The 23,336-nt window shown below is 56.1% G+C and overlaps 1 protein-coding gene, 1 long non-coding RNA gene and 1 pseudogene across 2 annotated transcripts; 1 reads left to right on the forward strand and 2 right to left on the reverse strand.

The window, feature by feature from the left end:
- Positions 1 to 723: 723 nt before the first annotated feature.
- On the forward strand, positions 724 to 15,800 carry LOC141975072 (F-box/WD repeat-containing protein 9-like). The gene is made up of 11 exons (XM_074935242.1): positions 724 to 1,031; positions 2,802 to 3,230; positions 4,183 to 4,319; positions 4,926 to 5,054; positions 5,602 to 5,714; positions 8,651 to 8,742; positions 11,705 to 11,853; positions 13,234 to 13,347; positions 13,980 to 14,069; positions 14,595 to 14,660; positions 15,069 to 15,800. The coding sequence occupies exons 1-11, from the start codon at positions 782 to 784 to the stop codon at positions 15,141 to 15,143; spliced, it is 1,644 nt and encodes a 547-aa protein (XP_074791343.1). The 5' UTR covers positions 724 to 781; the 3' UTR covers positions 15,144 to 15,800.
- LOC141975074 (uncharacterized) lies at positions 11,080 to 15,792 on the reverse strand. Its single transcript, XR_012635842.1, has 3 exons — positions 15,532 to 15,792; positions 12,743 to 12,921; positions 11,080 to 11,964 (listed from the first exon to the last, which is right to left on the reverse strand). It is a non-coding gene; the product is annotated as an uncharacterized LOC141975074 (long non-coding RNA).
- Positions 15,801 to 16,031: 231 nt separating the features above from the next.
- LOC141975201 (guanine nucleotide-binding protein G(I)/G(S)/G(O) subunit gamma-7-like) lies at positions 16,032 to 18,674 on the reverse strand (annotated as a pseudogene).
- Between the last annotated feature and the right edge of the window lie 4,662 nt (positions 18,675 to 23,336).

The raw sequence follows: 23,336 nt of genomic DNA on the forward strand, positions 1-23,336 counted from the left end.
CCATCGAGCCCAGCCTGCTTACCGCCACTGAGGGGCGCGTGCAGTTCTGGAGAGAGGAGTCCCACATGGCAGAGGAGCAGCCACCAGGCTGTTGAGCTGGAGCATTGGGCATACCTCCGGGCTGGGAGTTGATATTGGGCATGTTACTTCCCCTCCCTGGGCTTCAGTTTCCCTATCTGTAAAGTGGGAATAATACTTTCCTCCTTTGTAAAGGTGGGTGAAGATTTACAGAAGAAATGAAAAAATGAATTAGCACATGGGTGTGCTTTAAAGGCACTGACCTGGGTTCATTAAGTGGTATGATACTGGGCAAGCTACTTCTGTGCTTCTGTTTCCCCATCTCAAAAATGGAGCACGAGGATAACTTCTTAGACTGTGGTCACAAGTGCTTTGGGAAGCTGGCCTCATTGACCGCCTTCAGTGCTGCCCTGCTTCCTTGACCTGCTTCTGGATTTGCAAGAGGCAGCCAATAGCCCAGCTCGCTGGTTAGCGGGGGGGGGGGGGTGAGTGGGGTGTTAGAGGTGCTTCCTTGGCTGCTAGGGCGGGGGCTCAACAGGTGTGACGGTTGGGGGTAGGGTCTGGGACAGCCTCGGGTGGAGCAGACCCAGCCCTGGTCTGTCTCAGGGAGGAGCTGGGGTGGGCAGCCCAGCTGGGGCCTGGCTCCTGCCACGCTGCCCCTGGGAGGGCTGGGGGGTCGCTGGCTGGGGGTGTACGAAGGCTGTTGCCTAAGGCTGGGGAAGACACTGATGCTGTGATGTCATAAGAGGGTTATGTCATCCCTATGATGTCACATGAATGCCTTGACGTCATGACACGGGGGGGGTCTATGAACCAGACCCTGCCGAGGATGATCTCATCCCAGGAAGGGCGGTCACGTGAGAAGGAGGGCCGGGCAGTACTTCCGCTATGTGACGTCATTTTCCGGAGCCGCCTCGCCTGTGACGCTGGGGGGGGCGCGCCGGATCCGGAAGTGGAGAGCAAGAGGAGGCGGGGCTCCGCTGTCAGAGGGAGCGGTTCGGCCCCCGCCGGGGGTAAGAAGGGGGGCGGGGCGGGGCCGGGCCAGGCTGGTCCCGGGGGCGGTGGCTTCGTTCATTGCCCCTCCCCCGCCAGCCTGAGCCTCCTCCGCGCTGCCGGCCGCGCTGCCCCGGCTCCGAGCTCTGCCCCGGCTGCAGCCAGCCCCTGGGCGGCGCCCCTGGACCGGGCCCGGGCCCCCAGGTCTCTGCGCGACCCCCCCCGAGCCAGCCGGGCCCCCAGGTCTCTGCGGGGGGGGGCGACACCCCCTGAACCAGCTGGGCCCGGGGCCCTAACTCTGTGGGGCCAGACCCCTAGGAATCCGAGTCTGGCGCTGTCTCTCCTGGCTCCCTGCAGCAAATCTAGCCTAGCCCAGCCAGCCTCCTGCGGGTGGCCTGTGCGCTCCCCCTCCAGCGTCACAGGCAGGTCAGTCACCTGGCTGTAGCATCTGAATGCCCTTAGGTTAGCGCCCAGAGGCGGAGGTAAACCATGGGCCATCCTGGCCAAGCCGGGGCCATCAGCCAAGCTGCTGTGGAATCCATCCCTGTCTGTCTCCTTGTCACCCCAAGTGAAAGCTTTCTGCCTCCCCAGAGGCCAGCCCTTCTCCCTGACACCTGTCCCCTTCGTTCTCCAGCTGGGGCCTTTGCTCCACGTCCTGGGGGAGGGGGGATCTCCTCCTTCTTGGTTTCTAGGTGTGACTGTTATAGCCTTTGGGGTTCCTGTTGTCTTTCCAGCTTCTCCATAGATATGGCTAAGTTTCAGCCATCCTTTAGTGACCCATTCATCCCACCCGAGAAAGTTACATCACATCCTTCCCTGGTATCTCCTTATCTGCCCCAAACAGTAGATAACCCTTTTGTTCCACCCTGGGTAGCAAGCCAAATACATAGGACATACACAGAGGAAAATTCCCACTTTGTCAGTGAGGGCATCTGAGAGAACCTGTTAGAATGAAGCACCTCCCTTCCACTCAGAGCAATGGGCTCAGGCTCTCTGCGGGCTCAGGCTCTCTGCAAACTCAGGCACTGTTGCTGTGTCAGTCACACTTGGGGCAACAGCCTCGTCTCAGGCTCTTTGCAGACTCCAGGAGTGTTATAGTCAGGGCATGTGTTTTTTTCACAACCACACGAGCTGAAGACTTTAATTAATGATGAAAACTGAGACTCTGGAGAACAATTGAGAAGTCTGTCAGTCCTCACTTCTCCTTTCCCCCTCTATTTTGGGAAACACTGGAGAACAAGAGGCTAGGAAGCTGAGGACATAGGGCTGTGGGTCTGAGCTGGTACAGCAGGTGGATGCAATGGTGGGTCTAGAGGGACCATAGTAGAGAAATGCAGAACAGGAACGAACACCTGGAAATTCAAGCCAGACACATGCAAATGAGAAATTAGACACTGATTTTTGAGAGGGAAGATAATGAACCATTAGAACAGACTCTGAAGGAAGTGGTGGATTCTCCATCTTGTCTTGTCTTCCGGTCAGGTTGTCTTTCTGAAAGATGCTTTAGCCAAACACAAGTTACTGGGGTCACTGAATGGCCTGCGATCTACAGGAGGTCAGGCCAGATGATCTAATGATCGCTTCTGGCCTTAAACTCCAACCCTGAGCACATACAGCTACCGGATGAGCTGGCAGAATGAAAGGGACTGGTGGACTGAACCTGTCCCTTGCTGTATCGGCTGCATGGGGTAGAATGGCCAATGTTATGCTCTGCTCTATGCTTACATAGATATGCTGTACTGGTTCCTATGCTGCGCTTGCCACTCTCACTGTCCCTACTGCTTCTGCAGCCATGGACCCGGCACCAAACTCCTCCGAGGACCCCCAAGGCTCCGACAATGACTCCGATGCAGAGAACAAGGTTGATCCAGACACGCAGGCTCAGGAGTACATCGACCGCATCCTCAGCTCTGCTCAGCCCAGCCACAAGGCCCAGTGCCCACCTCCCGAGTCACTGTCTGTGGGGCCCAGGGCCCAGGCATCGGAGCACAGGTCTCCCCTCGAGCTGAAGAAGTCTCCTGCAAGCGACGACATGACCTCTGGGCTGTTAGCCCTCCCTCTGGAGCTGATCCTGGAGATCTGCTCTTACCTGGAAGCCAGGTTTCTTCTGAAGGTCTTGCCCTTGGTCTGTCGGACCCTCAGGGATATTGTGCAGGACCCAGTGACCTGGAGGATTCGCTTTCAGAAGAGGATCAATGGATGTAACCCGGTGGTGGAAGGTAGGTCTCCACTGGACTTTCTTCATTGGAGGTGGGACTTGGAGGAGACACAAGGGCTGAGCACGGGACTAGGGGTCAGGACTCCTGGGATCTACTGTAGTACCAGATGCTATTTCATGGGCCTCAGAGAGGTCCCCCAGTTAACTTTACTATCTTGAGAGTTAGTTGGTGCTGGTTAGAGCTGTGTGGGAGAGGGTAACAATAACTCCAGAGTCCTATCCCCAGCTCTTAGAGCAGGGGGCTGGGAGTCAGGACTCCTGGGTTCTATCCCTGGCTCTGGAAGGAGGTGTAGGGGTTAAAGTGGAGGGGAGCACTCGGAATCAGGACACCTGACTTCTGTTCCCTGCTTTGCAGCTGACGTCACTATGTGATCCTGGCCAAGTCCCCTCCCTGCTTTGCCTTGGCTTCACCTCTGTAATGGCAGTAGCTCCCCCGATCTTCCTTGGAGTGGGGGCTGGGGAGTGGGAGCTAGAGATTTGCCTAGTTTTACAAGAGGCGACATAAAAACCACTAGCGAAGTCAGTACACACTAAAATTTCACACAGACAATGACTTGTTTCTACTGCTCTATAGACTATACACTGAAACATAAGTACAATATTTCCATTCCAATGGATTTATTTTATAATTCTCTGATAAAAATGAGAAAGCAAGCCATTGTTCAGTAACAGTGTGGCTGTGACACTTTGGTATTTTTTTGTCTGATTGTGTAAGCAAGTAGTTTTAAAGTGAGGTGAAGCTTTGGGGTACGCAAAACAAATCAGACTCCTGAAAGGGCTACGGTAGCCTGGAAAGATTGAGAGCCCCTACCCTGAAGAAAGCGATTTTTACACAGCCCCACCTCGACCTGGTGCAGGAGATGGGGAGTGGCTGTGGGATCAAAGCTCCCAGCAGCTTTGGGACGCCCAGAGTGGGACACCCTGATCCTTGCAATCTCTTCCTATCTATGCAGAGGACTTCGACTGGCCAGCTGCTTGCATGGAGCTGGAGGAGCATCTCAGACACTGGGCCTGTGATGGCAGGAGAACAGAGTACTTCTCCCTTGCCAACGGCCACTTCTCCTCCATCAACTCCGTTCTGCTCTTGCAGGTGAGATCCGATTTCCTCCTTTGCTGGCCACTGATGTCTGGGAGTGGGGTGGGGCAGGGCCTGGGAGTCAGGACTCCTGGGTTCGACTTCTGGCTGTGGGAGGGAAGGGTGTGAGGTCCAGTGAGGTAGAGCAGAGTCAGAACTCCTGGGTTCTATTTCTGGGTTCAGCAGCTGCTGATCTCTAATCATGACACACAGCTATTGGCCAGAGTAGGTGTGGAAGACTCTTCCCATGCACGGTTGGTTGTGGTGGTGGTATCTTCCGAGCCCTGTTAGCTAGGGCGGCTCCGCACATTGGTCTCTGGCTCCAGGAGTTCTGTAGGGTGAGAGTAGGCGATACTTTTACATGTATCTGAGCGGCTCACATCATGTGCACAGTGGGAAATTGAGGCATGGACCAGGGAAGCGACTTGCCTGAGGTCCTATAGCAAATTGTTGTCAGAGTCAAGAATAGAACCCAGGAGTCCTAGCATACAGCCCTGTCCGGCTCTAACTTCTGAGTCCCTGCCTCTGACCATCCCATCATCTCTTTGCTCCTGTACTGATGACTGACCAGTTTCTCCCATTTCAAAGGACCCATGGCCAGTCTGTCTCCTTCTCTTGCAGGGTGGGGCTCTCTGTGTCTCAGGCTCCCTAGATCGGAACGTCGACCTGTGGGATCTGCGGGAGCTGGGCCAGTCCCCGGACAAGGTGCTGGTGAAAGCACTGGGCACAGAGCGCAATGGGACGCACAAGGTGGGAACCTGACCTTCAATTTCCCAGGGCGGGGAGGAGTCTGACCAGGCTTCCTCTGAGCTGGAGAAAGACGCTGGTGGCACTCTGTCCCCAGCATGGGTACGCCCAAGCAGCTGGAGAGCGAGCTGTCCCCCAGCCCTTGCTGTTGCCATGACGAGGGGAGCTAATTGGTGCCAGTAGCCCTGAGATGGGGGTTTTGTTCTGGGGATGCCAGGCCTGCTGAGACCCCTGGACGGGAAATGTCCCCTGGCCCAGTCCCCCCTTCCCTGTGCCCTTTTTGCCCACGCCTGTGCTGAATGTGAGCTTTCTTCCTCCCTTCTGTCGGGTTGGATTGAGCCGGGACAGCGTGTCTAGTGACTGGCACAGGAATGGGGCACTGGGACCTCTTGTGTTCATGTCCCTGCTCTGGGCTTCAGTTTCCCTGTCTGTACAATGCGGTTAACTCTGTGTATTGCAGGGAGTCTGGGGGGCTAAAGGGCTTCGGGGAAAGACACCAGGAAAGGGCAGCCTCTTACTTTAACCCTTTTCTCTCCCTTTCCCGGTGCAGGGCTGGGTGTGGTCACTGGCTTCAAGAGACAACAAGGTGTGCTCAGGCTCCTGGGACAGCACGGTGAAACTGTGGGACATAGAGGCCAACGGGCAGCAGTTTGGGGAGATCAGGTACCATTTCCCCTCCTCCCCCTGCACCACGGGCCCTCCAGGAAGCGACCCCAGCCTGGTTCCCACCAGCTCCTCCTTCAGCTGCGTGGCTGGTGCTCCCAGCTGCCTCCCTGCCTCTGCCTCTTGGGAGAGGGAGACCTTGGAGAGTCTCAGCCACCAGTGGAATCTGCAGTGCCTTAGAGACTGGGGTCGGGGCGGCCACGCTCGGTGGAGAGGGGAGGAGATGGTGCTGCTGGGCAGAGTCTAGACCAAAGTACCGAAGTGGGGGAGGCCAAGGGTTCAGGCCGGGGAAGTGGGCTGAAGCTGGGGACTGTCGGGTGAGAAGCCATTTCTTTGCACCTCCATGCGTGGCTCACTACAACTTGGCTCTGCACTGTGCAGTCCTTGCCAGACAGACTGTCCCCTAGAAGACCACATCACGGGCTTAAAAAGCAGCCGGGGGGCAGGTGGATCATCCGAGAGCAAAGACGATCAACGGAGACTGCTGCTTGGCAGGAGAGGAGGGAGGGTGCAATGGTTGGGGCGCTGGCCCGGCACACAAGAGAGCAGGATTCAGCACAGAGTCTAGTGGAACCTCGGGCCAGTCACTTAGGGACAGATTTTTAAAGAGATCTCGGTGTCTAACTCCCAGTGAGATCCAGAGGCGTTAGGTGCCTAGGTACCTATAAAAATCTGGCCCTCATTTCCCCACACATACAGTAGGGTTAACTGCACAGCCCTACACCAATGTTCCCTCTAATTTTTGACAGGCCGTGTGTGCGAAAAATTTCTTCTGTGCAGATTTTTGAAATAGAGTTCAAATTTGTGCGCCATGAGGCAAATGCACCCAAGCGAGTAAAATGCTTATACATTTAAAAAGTTTTAATTTGTAATTTGATAATAATTTTACACCATGTTATTTTATAAATGTCGTTTTTAAATACTTAGAAAAAGGAAATTTAACCATTCTTCATGAAGCAGAAGTTACTTTTTAAGCATTATGCTTTATGATCTTTTTTTATAGACAATCATGAGCGTATATCAAGCACATATTAATCATGATCATTATCAGTCCATAGGCTTCTGCCCGTTGGTGTCCACTTTCACCTTTCATTCTATACACATGTCTGAAAAGATTTTGATAAACCTATAATAAAGACAATGTAATAAGTATGCCATCATGTCAATTTATATGGGTTTTCAGATAGAGAACATCATAAGAAAAACAAGAGTTTTTGTTTTAAATTTAAAATTTTCCTAAAAAAATCAATAAATTATTATCAGCCAAGAATAAGATATGTAATTACAACTGCATTTTAATTTCCTTATTGGTCGAAGTGTCAAAGACTGCTAAACTAACCTTACTGTTTTTCCCTGCGATCTTTTTCATTTGCCCATTCAATATAAACTCTGTCCAGATCTCTCAATCCTCCATCCAGCTGGTAACTCTTAGTACACATCAGCATGTCCAGAGGATCTACTTGTAAATGATTCCGTAGTTTGTTTTTTTAGAGCGTTCGTTAAGCTAAAGCCACGCTCACAGTCTGCGCTTGATGCTCTGAATATTCCTTCAATATCCGTCAACTTTGCAAGATCCTGAAACTGTTCGTTCTGGTGAGCAAATGTCACCATATCCGGGAAACTTAAAACCAGTTGGCTTTAGATTCTTTCGGCTACTGCAAACTTGAAGTCATTGTACTGACTGACTATAACAATCTATTCAGCAAGAAAGTCTTTGTATTTTGAACATAAGGATTTGACAGATGACGCTTTAAGAAATCCAACTTCCATACATCTTTCCACATTCTTCCTGTTGAAAATTCTCCTGAAGCTCTGGCATCTCGACAATATACACAAACCACTCCGTTGTCCTCCTCATATGTGAATATTTCACGAAGTTTAACAAGCATTGCACTATGTGACCTCGGAGTAACCGTCTCTCTAGTCTCATCCAGCCATCCAGATTTAAATGAAGTCGCTGTTCTTTTACGCTTTAGACCTCTAGACAGTGACATTTTGGGATTGATTTTTTTTACCAGATTGGTTTATTTAAAATTAATACTTTTATTATATGACTATTATTTCAATGCGCTTAACAGCGTGACTCGACAAAAGGGCAAACGGGAGAGCATTCAGATCAGGATGCCGGAAGTTTGTGCATACCTCCGATCATGTCCATGCATCTGCAGCAAAAAAACGCGGGAAAATGGAGATATGTGGGTCCTGACCGTCCCGACGTGATCAACATTCCACTTTCGAAATGCTGGCGAGGAGGGGTACGATTCATTGCCCTCCTTTCCCTTTCCCCCCCTTGCCAGCTAGTAGAATCTGGCTGTGTTGATAGATGGCGGGCGAACAATGTCAAAAGTTGCCCGTAAATGATATTTCAGCCTGGCTCTGATGTAGTATTTCATTTTTTGTGCGTGCGGGGTTTCGCCATGTGCGTGGGATTTAGGATCTGTGTGCACAAACACAGCTTAGCGGGAACAGTGCCCTACACTACAGGGTTAGTGAGGATACGTGGATTAAAGATTGGCAGGTGCTCTGACATTACGGTAATGGGGGGCCCAGATTGCAAGGTGCTCTGACATGGTAATCGGGGGCCCAGATTGCGAGGTGCTCTGACATTACAGTAATGGGGGGGAGCAGATTGCCGGGTGCTCTGACATTATGGTAATGTAACGGGGGGGGGGCCAGATTGGGAGGTGCTCTGACATTATGGTAAGTGGGGAAGGAGGCCCAGATTGCGAGGCGCTCAGACATTACGGTAATGGGGATCTGATAAGTACCTTCGGGAGGAGCAGCAGAGGAGAAGTCATCGGGATCCCGCCCAGAGGCTGGGCACAGAGGGACCAAAGGCCTTGGGCTTTCCAGCCCTGGGGGGGTGGCAACTGCAAGGCTCGTCCTGAAGGATCATATTTGTTCTCCCTTCGCTGTCTTGTCTCCCCAACTCCCAGTGGGAAAGCTCCCGTGCTGTGTCTCTCCTACCTGCCCGACATCCTGGTCACTGGGACCTACGACAAGAAGGTGACTATGTACGACCCACGAGGTTAGTGTCCGCTTTAGGATCGAGGCTCCAGCTGTCAGTTGGGCTCATCCCTGCACCCTTGAGCCCAGCAGGCCCAATACAGCAGGTCCTTTCACAGTCCTATGGCCCTGAGGCTCCGATTTCTGCTCCTGCCGCTTGCTTGCTCTGCCTCAGCTTTCCGCTCTGTAAAATGGGGCTGATGATACTGAGCTGCTTGGCTCAATAAAGTGCTTTGAGATCTCTGGGTAAAAGTCACCAGGGCTGTGCAAAGGGCCTGCTGCACGTGAACCTCCTCCTGCTAGGGCCTGTGAGCAGCGAGTCCCCCAGGTATCCCAGGCCAGCTTTTCAGTTTATAGCCAAGAAAAACCAGTCCCTTCGTTTTTTCCCGCCTAGAAGGGGAATCCGGGTCCCATGTAACCTGTGCGAAGGGGGATCCCATGAGCAGGAGTGGGGTGGGGGAGTGATTCCAGTGCTGCTGGAGCTTGTTGCTCAGCGGGGCTGGCCCAGTTCAGCCTGAGTAGCAAGAATGCTACTCAGTGGGGTTTCTGGGCACCCCGGGCTTGGGGCAACCCCTCCCATACTCCTGCCTCCCAGTGGGGACCTGGGTGGGAAAATCCACTGGCTGGCTGTGAAGATCTGTGTAACTTTACCCAGGGTATAGACTGGATTGATGGACAGCTGTGGCCCCTCAGTTCTCCAACCTGGGGTGCCTTTTACACTGCTTCGCCATGGGAGCAACCACTCCAGGTCTGCTCACACCCAGCCTCCAGCATGTAAGTGACTCCCAGCTATGCTGTATGAGTGCTCCGGCCAGCCCCTCTGAACGGCACTGAAGGGCAACACCAGCAAACGCCCAGCCCAGGCTTTCCCCCCAGAAATGTGGGGCATGTACAGTCCAGGCCTCTTTGGAACAGGCCAAGCTCACAGAAAGTCCATCATCTCACTAATAGAAAACTATCTGCACAAATCCTGTTATCCCAAATGAAGTTTCCAAAACATTTCAATCCAAACACCCTGGTTTAGATAAAACAATAAAGCAAACAAATGTATTAACACCAGAAAGTGATTACAAGTCATGAGGCATGAAAATCAGAATTGGTTACAAAGAAGTAAAATGCAGCTAACACCTAACTTAATGAGCTCAGGCCCTGTCTAGATGGGCAAGATATGGCGCAGGAAAGCAGGGTTCTGCGGTGTAACTCCCGAGGTGCACACGCTGCCAAGCCACTTTGGGCGCAGAAACTCCTCAGCTGCAGCGTTGGGAAAAAACCGCCTTGATGAGCGTGGGAAGTCTTGCAGCAGAGGGTCCAGCGCTGTCGCAGCAGGGTAAACACATTACAGCCTGGAAAGGACGTGTTCCATAATCCCTCGAGTGGCCGCTCTGCTCCTTGTTTGAACTGGGCTGCCCTGGAGCTGTGCGCCCCTCCCCTTCCAAGCTCTGTTTCTGACCGCCCTTGGGTGCGGTGCTGCTCCGGGCCACAAAGCAAACCATTCATGTGGAATGCTCGAGCTGTTGAACGCAGGCACGCACGCACGCACGCACACGTGTGTGTGTGAGTGTGTGTGTGTGTGTGTGTGTGTGAGAGAGAGAGTGCTGTGCAGAGAGCTGGGGAGGGAGGTGGGAGCTGATGTCAGGGTTTCCCCCCTGCCTGCTTCCTGCTGTGGTCTGAACTTACAAGACAGCATGCTGACACGCTCTTTGTCCCCCAAAACACACTCTCTCTCCCACCCTCCATACACACACACACTGTCACACACACTGACGCCCCCCCCCCACTTCAGTTGAAAAGCAGCTGGCAAAGTAGTAGGATGCCCATGGAACAATGGGATTGGGAACCCTGCATCATGTGACGCTGTGCCTGCCCCATGAGGCATTGCAAACCCTTCCCAAAGCACCCTGCGGCCAGGTGCTTGGTGGGATAGCTACCACAATACACTGCTCTCTTTGCTGTTGCAAGAGCTGCTAATGTGGATGCGCTCCACCCTCACGAGGAGCACAGGGTGGGGACAAAACCGCGGTTTAATTCCAGCGCTTTAATAAAAGTGGTATGATTTGTGCAGAAACTTGCCAGTGTAGACGTTCCCGAAGGGAATTCAAAAGTCTCTCACACCACAAGTTCCAACAGTCTGACTGGCTGAATCTTTCAGTCAGGATCCCTCCCCAGTCCAGTGCTGCTTCCTTTGTTCTTTAAGTGGTGTTGATGCCCTGGGTGGAGTGAACAGGAGAGATGGTTTGGGGCATTCACTCTCCCAACAGAGTCATTTCTCTTGGGCAAGAATCACCTCCAGCTAAGTTCAGGGGACGGAGAGCCTGGGTGGCCAGGAACCTCAAGCTGCTTCTTTGTCAAAATGTAGATTTTTATTTTTTTTTGCCCACACCCTGTCTCCAGCAGAAGAGGGGCCACTTAATACGGTGATCGTCCACTTGACCTCATTGACACCAAGCTGAGGCATTGTCTAGCCTTTTGTCTCTGAGGAGCTGATTTGTGACTGCCCTCCAGAACGTGGGAACATGGCTCAGTAATGTGTCACCGTGATCTCTTGTAACTTTACATACAATGTTGTCACACACATTTTACCAAGACAACAAGGATCAGCAAATCATGAGTTTTCAAATGATACCTCACAAGGCATACTTTGTACAAGTTTTACCATAATCCTCTAAAAGGAGCGAACATAGGGGTACAGACTGTCACGATCTGCTGCCTCCTGACTGCAGGGTGTGGGTCGTGGGTCAGAGGTGGAGATCTGCTGCCCCATGACTCCAGGGGTGGGGTGGGGTGGGGTGCAGATCTGCTGGCCCCCTGGCTGTGTGGTTGGAGGTGCAGGATAGAACATTACTTCCCCTCCCAACCACATTAGGGGGTATGTGGGAGGGAAATTGACCCAGGGCCCAGTGCAGGCATCACCTGGCTAGGACCCACAGTCTCCCCAGCAGAGCTCCGTCCCGGCAAAGATCTTGACATTGTTCCCTTCCCGGCAGCTTCCCAGGCCCCGTTGAAGAGCCGCAAGCTCCACTCCAGCGCTGTCCTATGCCTTGTGGCCAACGAGCACTTCATCATCTCAGGTAGCAAGGACCAGACGCTGGTCATCTTCGACCGCCGGGCCAATAGCGTCCTCCAGAGGCTGCAGGTGGGTGGCTGGAGCTGGTGACTATTCTCCCTCCTACCTGCTGAAGGTAGTGGAGGTTGCCTGGAATCACCACGGAGAGGAGGGAGATGGGAGTTTGTAGGCACTCCCTACCTGAGGACATTTTGGGGGAGGAGAATATGTAATCCTTAGAGAGTCCCTGACCCAACTGGTTGCATCTGAAGGAGGGTGTGGGGTGCAGGGAGTCAGGCCTCCTGGGTTCTATCCCCAGCTCTGAGAGGGCAGTGGGGTCTCGTGGTTAGAGCAGGTGGGGCTGGGAGTCAGGACTCCTGAGTCTGCTACCATAGGCACTGACTTCTACTCTCACTGGTAGGTGCTTGACCCCCCAGCCCCACCCCGACTCCACCCCTGCCCTGCCCCCGTTCTGACCCCTTCCCCAAATCCCCACCCCGGCCTCGCCTCGCCTCTGGGGGGGAGGGATAGCTCAGTGGTTTGAGCATTGGCCTGCTAAACCCAGGGTTGTGAGTTCAATCCTTGAGGGGGCCATTTAGGGATCTGGGGCAAAAATTGGGAGTTGGTCCTGCTTTGAGCAGGGGGTTGGACTAGATGACCTCCTGGGGTCCAATTCCAACCCTGATATTCTATGATTCTTCCCCGCCTCCTCCCCTGAGCACACCAGATTCTGGCTCCCCCTCCCTCCCGGAGCTTCCTACGCTGCCAAACAGCTGTTTGGCAGCAGCAAGCGCTGGGAGGTAGGCAGAGGAGCGGGGACGCCGGCGTGCTCAGGGGAGGAGGCGGAGGAGGACCTGAGGGGGGGCGGGGAGGGGAGCTTGGCTGCCAATGGTTGCAGAGCACCCACTAATTTTTCCCCAAGGGTGCTCCAGCCCCAGAGCACCCACGGAGTCAGGGCTTATGTCTGCTAGTGACGTACTGTTTGATTTCTGGCAAGTCAGTCGCTGTGCCGCGGTGTCCCTAGATGTACAGTGGGGTAACACATGCCTCCTTCGTAGAGGAAGGGTTGTGGTGCTTAATGGCGGTGAAGCACTTCTGGCTCCTCCTGCCAGATGAACTAGGCATTCTGCTCATTCACCAGCAATGAGGGAGGCTGCACTGTAAGAAACAGACTGGTATTAAACACGCTGCAGGGCTGGTGTCCCAGGCTGAACCTCTGTGGCGTGCGGGTCCCCCCCATTCTAGGTCCCCCTGAAACCTGAGCCTCTTTCTCCTGTTCCACTCATCAGGCCTCTGTTGTCTGTGACATGTGATGTCCTGCGGGGAACCAGGAACCAGGCAGCCTGATGCAGTCCAATGTCAAGGAACTCCTTTAGAACAGGCAGAGGGTGTTGCGTGATCCACTCCCACCCATACACCGATCCACCCCCAGAGCTGTGCCATCCTCTCTTTGCTCCTTTCCTTCCCCAGCTGGAATCCTACCTGCTCTCCATATCCTACCAGGGGACGCAGCTGTGGGCCGGGGACAACCAGGGACGACTCTACGTCTTTGAAAACAGAGGAGGCGGCTTCCAGCGCATCCGGGTATGTAGGCCTCCCCTGATCCGGGGCTGAACAGAGGGATGCAGGCTTGCTGAGGATTACATCTGTTCCCCCCCAAACCGCCCTCCATACCCCTTTTTACCCCAGGGTGAAATCCAGATCCTGCTGGGCCAAGATTTCACCCCAGAAGATTAACACCAGGGCTGCTGCTTGTTTGTTTGCCTGCAGCTTGGGGCTGTGAACTCAGCCACTGTCAGTTTCACTTGAGGGCTCTCCTCCATGAACCCCATGCTGGATGGGTCTCGATTCCCCATGCCCTGGAGGGAACATCCCTCCCTGGAGGGCAGGGGAGATGGCTCTCAATGACCCATTTGCTACTTGCTACTGGTGAGGCCAGATGAATACCGAAAATACCTAGATTTCCATGGGGTCCTGGTGTGATCTGACCTGCAACACCCTAGACTGGGCCCTCTGAAGCACCTTGGAGTGGGAACCACTGGTTGGGCTTGGATGCATATGCGTGAGAGTCCCCAGCATGAAGGTGATGGGTTAGGAACAGAGAGATGCATAGGACCCACGCGGGCTAGGAACAGAGAGGTGCCTTGGCTTTCCCCCCTGCGGTGCACCCCAGCTGGAGGTATGCAGAGAGCTTACTGTCTCTTTCCTCCCCAAAGTACTTTGACGTGGGTCACCGGTCCCAGATCACTGGGGTCTGGCACTCCCTGGGCACTCTGTACACGACCTCTACTGACAAGACCCTGCGGGTAAGGTCCATGCTTCCCTAGCAATCCTTCCCCCACCCCACTCCCCATGATTTGCTCATAGAGGCTGGGAGCCAGGAACACCCGAGTCCCAACCCCAGCTCTACGACTCTGGCTGCAAGCCACTTCCCTTGTCTGTGCCTCAGTTTCCCCACCTGGGGAAGAGAGGTAATTCCTGCTTTCTGGAGGGTTCTGAGGATTGTGTCTTGGCCCTTGGAAGAGCCCTCTGCACACTCAGCTTCATCCCCTGAACATGCTTCTCTATAATGTGAACAGCAAGGATTGTGCAAATAAGCCATTTCCGATTCCAAGTCAGTAGCAGCCTCATCTGGGCCTGGGATCTGCCTGCCCCACTTCCGGCCACCCGTAGCCAGTCCCAGGGTAGCTGCACCAATGCAGCCCCGTAGTGTTGATAACCAAAGAACCAGTGGGCCCTCCTAAAAATAGCACAGAGAGAGGCTCCCCCAATTCCTCCCCAAGGATTCACCCGGCCCTGGGCAACCTCCCCCACGAGTTTTCTCTTTCCAGATACACGTTCCGACGGACCCGCCTCGCACTATCTGTTCACAGACGCACAACAACGTGCTGAATGGGGTAAGGAGGGGCGCTCGGACTCCGAACTGGGGGACGAGGGTGCCTGAGCTTTCTGCCCTCCCAGCCAGCTTGTCTGTTGTGGGGGAATGTCCATGTGGAATCCTCTCTCTCTCCTCGGCTCTCTTCCTTTGGCCAGGACAGGCGACCACTCAGATCAGCCAGAGGGGGCGCTCCCTTGCACCCAGGGGAGAGACCGTGCTGCCCCGAGGAGTGAATCTGAGGCCGTGCTGAATGCTGGACGCTTTGTCCTTGTGGCTGAACTCGGGGCGGGGGCAGGGGCAGGGGCAGGGTGTATTTAGCAGGAACCCTGGAGCTGGTTCCCTGGCCTCCCGGATTGACATGGCCTCAGTCCCCGGTTCCTGTCGCGCCTGTTTACACCCACCCCTCCGCTCCCGGCTTCCCCCACAGGTCAGCGCGGAAGGCAACATTGTAGTAGCTGCCTCTGGGGGCCTGTCCTTGGAAATCTGGAGGCTCGATGCCTGATGGGAGGCCTGGATCCGCAGAGCCACGTCTTGGAGCTGCGGCCCCAGAGGGAGGTGCTGCACCGGCCCGTGTTCCCGCCCAGGGGAGGGGCCAGAGTTCCAGCATTCCTTTGTTCGTTGTTCTTTGGAAGAGGCCCGAGGAGCTGGGAGGTCAAAGCTTCACGGCCTGAGCTCGCCCTGGCGCTGCCGTTCCCAGAGCGATTTCCATGCCTGAGTTTCCAGAGGGATCGGAGCCTGGCCAGCCTTTCCCTGCTAGACGCACTGACTTAGCTCTCTCTGGCTCACATTCTTCCACCACTGTCCCCTTTTCCACCCTCTGGGCTCCTTCCTTATCACAACCCTGGCCTGACTGCCAGGCAGCCTGTGCTACTTATCTGTCTACCTCCCACCTGCTTTTCCATGGCGCAGGGCTCTTGCTGCTGCTCCGGGGCCGGTTCCCAAAATCTCTCAGGTCACAGCGCGGGAGGGGATGGCCGTAAGGGGTCAGAACCAGTAACCATCCAACCCAGCTCCACACAGCCTGAGGGTGCTCCTGCTAAAGGTTGAGGAAAACAGACGCAAGGGCTGACCAGATCGAAACAGAGTCCAGAGCTGATGTGTAACTTACAGGGACTCAGTTGAGACGCACGTTCTAATGTTGTTGATTAAACTATTCTGCCAGACAGGATCTGATTAGAGATGTCAGTGGGTTTTTATCCCCTTCCCAGTGAAATCACGTGTTTAGTTTTAAATTCAATCCCTGTAGCCTTGAAAATCCAGGCACGGCGGCTTCCTCCCGGCACCAGCCAAGTAGGAGACGAAAGGGCCCAGGCTAGCTTCGATCTGCAAGCTAAGTGAAGCACTTGGCACTGGGGGGAACTGGGCTGCAGATGCTTTATTAGGAGGGGTGTTTTGGGAGCATCAGCCATGATCAGGGCCCCAGGGGTTGCACAAACACAAAGTGAGACGGTCCTGGCTTCGAAGAGCTCACTGTCAAACTGGACAAAACGCAATTTGAGGTTCCTGGATCTGATCCAGTCCAGGTCAGGGGGGATCTAGGGGCCTTACTGCCTGTGTGCAACGAGCTGGCACGGCCGGGCCCAATACCCAACAGAACCGGCTGCCATCGCTGACTGGGCTCCCTGCAATGGCAGGCTGTAGCTGTCTGCCTACCAGGCCCTTATCACTGTAGTAACCCAGTGCTTCCCAGTCCCCCTCCTGGGAAGATGAGGAAACTGAGGCATGGGGGAGTGGAAGTGAGTTGCCTAGGGTCACACACGGAATCGGTGGCGGAGTTGGGCATCCATCTCCCCAGGGAGGGGGGCTGAGAACGGAATGACCCACTGGGTCTTAGCTCCTCCCCCTTGTGCTCACCCCCAACGCGGGTTCCTCCAGCCAGGGATGAGGCAGCTTAGTAGAGTGGGGGCAGCTTGTCCAGTGGCCAGTCTGCCCTCCCACCCCCAGCCCCAGGGGGATGGAGTGAACGGGGACCCCAAGGGCAGCAGGGCTGCTAGGCCGGCTTGTCCCTGGGGCTGGCCGGCCCTGCCCAGCAGTCAGGCCTGGCCTGGCTTCCCTTCCCCATGCTGTGTGCAGAGGCTGTAACTGACGAGGGGATTGCTGTACCTGGGGGAGAGCCTGGCTGCGTTGAAAGCGATGGTAAAGCTCCCCCGGCTGCAGCAGGGCCACGCTTTCCCCCCAACTCCCTGCTCCTCTTCTCGCCTGATTTACACCAGGAGGGATCGGGCCCCAGGGGTCGGAAAGTCTCCTGCTCTCTGCACACAGAGGCTGCGCTGACCTGGATGTGGGGAGGGGAGCAGGGTGATAGGGTGGGACACAGCAGGAACCCCGTCATGCCCCCTCCGAGCCTGCTCCCCTCTTCAGAGGCCGCTGCCTGTTGTCCGCATCGGCCTGGAGGTCCAGGGTCCTCACAGGATGCTGCAGGTTTTCTTGTCTCTGAAGGGGTTGGCAGAGGCAGGGACACTGGTCAGCAGCGGGTCGCTCTGGGCATGGGCCCGGCAGTACTGCAGCAGCTCACTGGCTGCCTGGGAGACCTAGAGTGGGAGAGAAGGCAGCTGAGCAAAGCCAAACAGCGCAGTGAGGGGGATCAGGGCTAGTGGTTAGAGTAGGGAGCACTGGGAGTCAGGACTCCTGGGTTCTGTTCCCAGATCTGGGAGGGAAGTGGGAGTCAGGACCTTACCCTGCGGGGCTTCCCAGAGATGGGGACAGAACCCAGGAGTCCTGGTTCCCAGCACCCTCCCTGGAAGGGGAGAGGGGTCTAGTGGCCAGAGCAGGGGAGTGCTGGGAACCAGTTCTATCCCTGTCTCGGGGAGGTCCTGGAGTGCGAGTTCCTGATTCCCACCCCCTTGCTCTAACCACTGGAGCCTGCTGTCCTCCCAGAGCTGGCAACAGAACCCAGGAGTCCTGACTTCCAGCCCCCGCCCCACAACCCCAGCCAGTTTGCCAGCACAAAGCACCATCTCGCTGAGGGGGAAACCAACTCTGGGCAGAGTGAGCCCAGGGTAAGCTTTACGTAAGGGCCTGGCGCGGGTTGGTGCCAGCGGGGAGGGCCCCATCCCAGCAGAGCTGAAAGAGGCCAGGAGCTTCCACGCCCCCCCCCCCCCCCCGGCTGCCTCCCACTTTCAGAGCCGACTTTGCAGCTGATCCCTGCAGGATCTGTTTTTCTCCTGGGCCCCACGTCCTGCTAAACCACACCTGAAAGGAACACGGCGGCCTGACCCAGCCACCACCTCCCAGGCAATTACCGTGCTCCCCACCGTGTTGCTCCCGCTACTCCGTCCTGTAAACAGGGGCCTGAGGACAGAGCAGCCTGAACTTGGCATGCACCCTGGCTGCTGCAGGGCTGGAACCGCCCTGCACAACCGTGTCGCAGCTGCCCTGGGCAGGGGTGTAGGAAAGGGGCTCCCCACTCTTCCCCACTAAGGAGCAGCAGCTGCCCCTTCTCAGGCCCCTGTGTGGTGCTATCCTATGGGGGGAGATCTGGCATGGGGCAAGGCTGGGCCCCCCCTTCCCCCCCCCAAATCAAATGGTTCTGTTTCTGGGTCTTGCCCCCCGGGTGAAAGATCCCCTCTAACTGGGATCCTGCTATGTCAATTTCGCCCTCCCTACCCTTTCCAAGGTAGGTGTGTGTGGATAAGAGGGGCCTTAGGTCCCCATTTAGGCCTTGAATCTTCTGCTCCAGCTGGGCAGCAGCTGCTGGTTCATCACCTCTCGTGCTACTTCCCATGACATGGGTTTGTTAGGCCTCAGGCTGGTTTCTAGTGGGGGTGGGGCAGAAACAGAGTCTGTGTGAGGAACAGAACCCAGGAGTCCTGCTCAGCCTGAGCCGGGGCCTGGAGGCAGAACTCCTGTCTCACCCTCAGCAGCGGGGCAAGGCTGGGCCCCGCCAATCCAGCACCAAATGAATTCCCCAGTGTAGGGACTGTGAGGGGGGTCGTGTCACCTTCATTCTCTCCAGCCCGGCTTCTGTCCGCAGCTGCTCCACCGCCCTCTGGCCCTGGCTTGTGTGATTCTAGCTGGCCGCCTTCCCCAACATCTGCAGGGCAAAGGAGGGCTGGGTTGCACCAACTGGAGGGGGTGAAGATGCTGAGCTCCACAAGCATGCAGGCTGCTCCGCGAGAACCAAAGCAGGAGGCAAAAGCACGTGACATTTAAATGGCAGCAGAGCTGAAGACTCCCAAGTGCCGCTGAAATGCAGCCACCTCTGGGGCGGGGCATGGCAGATATATAACAGCGCACAACAACAGTTTGGGGCAGGCACTAAATCTTGGGCCTGGAAGCCTGGGCACCCATCCCCTTTATCCTTCCATTATTATTGATTAGCTGTAATACGGTAGCGCCCAGCTGCTCCGCTCATGGAGCAGGACCCCCTTGTGCTGGGTGTTGTGCAAACACGCTGCATGTTGTTTATAGTCACATTAATAATCCTTTCCCATCCCTCCAGATGCCCAAGGGTCTTGGAGAACTTTGGAAAAGTTAGTTCACGCTCCCGCCCTCTGCTCTGCAACACAGGTAATAGGACCACTGAATAGGTGGGGAAACTGAGGCACAGAGCGTGGCAGTGATTTAGCTTGGGGTCACCAACCAAGTGGTAGAGCTGTGTTAGAACACAGGACGCCTGACTCCCACCCCCACCCTGCTCTAACCACTAGACCCCACGGTTAGGACAGGGGATAGAACTGAGGAGTGCTGACACCCAGTCCTTCCTCTAGACAGCTTCCCCTTCCAGAAGCAGGGCTCCAAGCCAGGAGTTCGGTCTCCCCCTCCCCTCCCAGACTGAGACTCCTGGGTTCTATCCCAAGCTCAGGATGGGGGTCACACACACTGCTGGGGTTTGATCCCTGCACCTGTTTGTCGCTCCTGCCCCACGGGACCGGCAGTCCCAGAGCTGGGCCAGTGCCGGCAGGAGCCATCTGAGTCATCCAGCCGCCGGTGAAACTCATCCCCTCCGGTCCTGAGAACCAGCATTTGAGCCTGGCTCTGATCCGAACCTCTTGTCAATTCCACGGCCTCCCCCATTGTCTCAATTTAGGGGAGGGAGGATCAAAATCAGGGCCTGTTTTCTGCCCCCCCTCCCCCTGACAGGGTTGCTCTGCTCACCTGAGATGGCAAAACGCTTCCCCCCCGTTTGCAGCCTGGTGCACTCCCCAGATGCTGTATCGCTGCCCGTTTCTGTCAGTCTCCACCAGCCTCCCGGTGCCCCCGCCTCTGCCCTATTTATCCCCCCTCCCCAGGCCGCCGCCTGCCTGCTCTCGCTCTCAAGAGGCTGAGGTTCAGTTGGGCCTCCCCACCCGCCCCGCATGCTTTGATGCCTTTGAAGCCAGCTGGGCCATGCACAGAGCGAAATGTCACCCAGCAGTGTGTAGCTGCAGCTCCAGGGCTAAGGGGGGCACTTCCTGCTGGGCCGGGGCAGCGTTTTCCCCAGCAGGGGGGCTCCAGCATCTCAGCCCTGAGAGCAGCCGGAGCCAAAATGCAGCCAGGCTTGGGGTGAAGGGCTCGCGGTGGGGGGAGAGGGGCGAGAGTGGAAATCATGCCTTGGGATCCAGGAGTCCTTCCCAGATCCCCTCTTTCTCAGTCCAACCACTAGACCCCACACCCCTCCCACAGCTGGGGATAGAACCCAGGAGTCCCAGCTGGCTCCCAGCCCCCCCTGCTCTAAGCACTAGACCCCACTCCCCTCCTTGCTCTAGGAAAGGAACCCAGGAGTCCTGACTCCCACTGCTGTGTTCATGAGACCACAGGCAAACCTTTGGTGTTACGGGACCCCAGGGTCCTCCTGGGAAGAGCTGCAGGAGTTCAATCAATCTGCTTCCAAAGGTCGAGGGTATCTGGGGGGCAGGGAGCTGCTTCTCTGCGGCCGCTCTAACCCACCAGCAGGGGTGGGCATTTCCAACCTGCCAGGCTGGTTCGGACACAGCTGCAGTCCCCACTGTGGAATCTGCCCCTCTTGGGCAGTTCTGGATGCTACAGGGCTGTAGCACCTCCCCATTCCCATGTTGATATGGGGCAGGAATGTGGGGGGTCCCTCGCTGGATCTTGGGCCTTGCAGCTGGGAAAAGGGGGTGGTTGTGCAGGGACCCTGAACCCTGGCATTCCGGGGTCTCCCCCAGCCATGATATCCTGCCTTGTCCCACCTCCAGACTGCAGGGCACCCCCAGAGGTTGGCAGACAGGGTTGTAGGTCAGCGGTGGTCACTCTGCTTTGAAGACAGACTTCCCTTTCAGAGTAACAGCCGTGTTAGTCTGTATTCGTAAAAAGAAAAAATAAAAGGAGAGTGAGTTTGTATGTGTGTCTGTGGGGGGGGGGGGAAGGGTGAGAAAACCTGGATTTGTGCTGGAAATGGCCCTCTTTGATGATCACTTTAGATAAGCTGTTACCAGCAGGAGAGTGGGGTGGGAGGAGGTTTTGTTTCATGGTCTCTGTGTGTATATAATGTCTTCTGCAGTTTCCACGATATGCTATGCATCCGATGAAGTGCGCTGTAGCTCACGAAAGCTCATGCTCAAATAAACTGGTTAGTCTCTAAGGTGCCACAAGTACTCCTTTTCTTTTTTCTTTTTAGACTTCCCTTTGACCGGGCATCCTGCCCATCTGGATGGGTGAGATTCACCTGTGTCCCCAACTTGGGGCCCCGGGGGTCATGGCTGTTGGCGTAAAGGCGAGGTGGGGCGCAGGGAGAAGTCTGCTCGTGGGGCCTGGGTAGCAGGATACCTGATCTGTCCAGGCTGGGCCTCACATGGCTGCTGCTCAGCACATGATCGGGACTCTCATCCACTGCTCCCCACACCTCAGCCCCACCGGAGAGTGGCAGGCGGGCAGGGGGCGCTGGCTGGCGATGGTGGGTGGTAAAGGGGCAGAGGTGGGGGGAGAGGAACCAGAAAGAGGGGCAACTTCGATACCACCATGATGGGGCGCAGTAGAAGAGCCTACCTAGAGATGAAAGGAGCTGGGGTGGTGGAGGCGATACAGCCTGCCCCTGCTTTTGTGGCTCAAGGGAGCAGGGGTAGCACGTGCAGTGTTGCCCGCTCCCGTGAACAGAGCTTGAGCAATGAGCCCTTCGACCCTGGCTGCAGGCAGCCTCAGGATGACGGGACAAGTTCCAGCCAGCGCAGGATTGCCGGGGTTAGTTCATAGATTCCAAGGGGACTGGTGTGATCAGCTAGTCTGACCCCCTGTCTAACCGGCCATGGAATTTCCCTGGTAGGATTCAATTCCCATTTGAAGGACAGTGGATTGTTTAGAAAAACATCCCGTCTTCATTTAAACACTGTCAGGGATGGAGACTCCGCCAGGACCCTTGGCAAAGTGTTCCTGTGGTTAATTACCCTCGCTATTCACCACGTACGCCTCCCGGTCGTCTCTGTGCTGTGAAAGCCCGGCTAGGAGCTGATGGTTCCCAGAGTACAGGTCCCCAGAACAGAGAGCTGGTCTGCGCTCACAGCCGGCAGAGCTGGGCACAGAACTGGGCTGCTTTGCCATGCTGCCTTTCAGAGGGAACAGGCCCCGGTATGTGCTTCAGGAACCACTTAGCCCGGTGTGGTGCTGGCTGCTGACCCAGGGCCTGGGTCTCAGAGCGGCAGCCGTGTTAGTCTGTATCCGCAAAAAGAACAGGAGGACTTGTGGCACCTTAGAGACTTAACACATTTATTTGAGCATAAGCTTTCGTGAGCTACAGGTAGGAACAGCTCATGCATTTACACGCACAGGATGCTGGTTCTGTCCCCCAGATGACCTAAATGGGGACAACCCCTAGAGCTGACACAGTTACACTGGGATAAAGGTGCCTTATGCTGGTGTGGCTTATTCCCCTTCCCATACAAGAATAGTAGTGCCAGACCTGCATCCACACAAGGGGAAGCTGATCTGATTTGCCTGGCCTGACCTGGTATAGATAGGGTTGCCAGTTTTGGTCGGATTTATTCCTGGAGGTTTCATCACAACATACTCTTTAATGAAAGATTCATCTTTAATTTCTGGAGACTCCAGGACAATCCTGGAGGTTGGCCACTCTAGGTATAGGGCACCTATATACGGGTGTACTGTGGACCGGGGTAGGGGGCTGCTCCTTGTCGGGCCTGAGACTGGCCCATTGGAAACCTCCGCAGATGCTCTAAGCTAGGAGGCTCTTGGAGTTGGAGAACACTTGACTCTTGAGGGGCGCCGTAACCGGCTTCTGGTCAAGATGGCGGCTCCCACGCGTACGGTTCCAGCGCTGCGGAAGTTGAGAGGCAAGATGGCAGCGTCCAGCAGTACGGACGCGCTCCTCCCCGAGGCGCACGCGTGACCCAGCGGCGCTGCCGTAGCTGGCCGGGGTCAACATGGCGGCGGCCAGGCGCAGGAGTCCGGCGTCGGGGCTCGTGGGGGCCTGAGGCGCCGGTAGGAGCCAGCCGGGCCGGAGGCTGGGGCGGGGTTTCTGTGGCGCTCCCCGGGGAACTGGAGCGGGGGTGGGACTCGCACGGGAGCTCGGAGCGGGGAGGGCGGAGCTCGGAACGCGGGGCGGGGCTCGCTCGGGGCGGAGCTTGGAGCGGGGGTGGGGTTCGGGCTCCCTCGGGGGCGGAGCTCGGAGCGGGGGGGGGCGGGGCTCGCTCGGGAGCGGGGGAGGGCGGGGCTCGCTCGGGGGCTCGGAGCGGGGGAGGGCGGGGTTCGCCCCGTGGGCTCGCGCGGGGGCCTGGCGAGGCGCCGCCCCTGCCCCGGTCCG

This window comes from Natator depressus, chromosome 20 (genome assembly GCF_965152275.1).
Source record: "Natator depressus isolate rNatDep1 chromosome 20, rNatDep2.hap1, whole genome shotgun sequence".
NCBI classification, from domain to species: Eukaryota; Metazoa; Chordata; order Testudines; family Cheloniidae; genus Natator; species Natator depressus.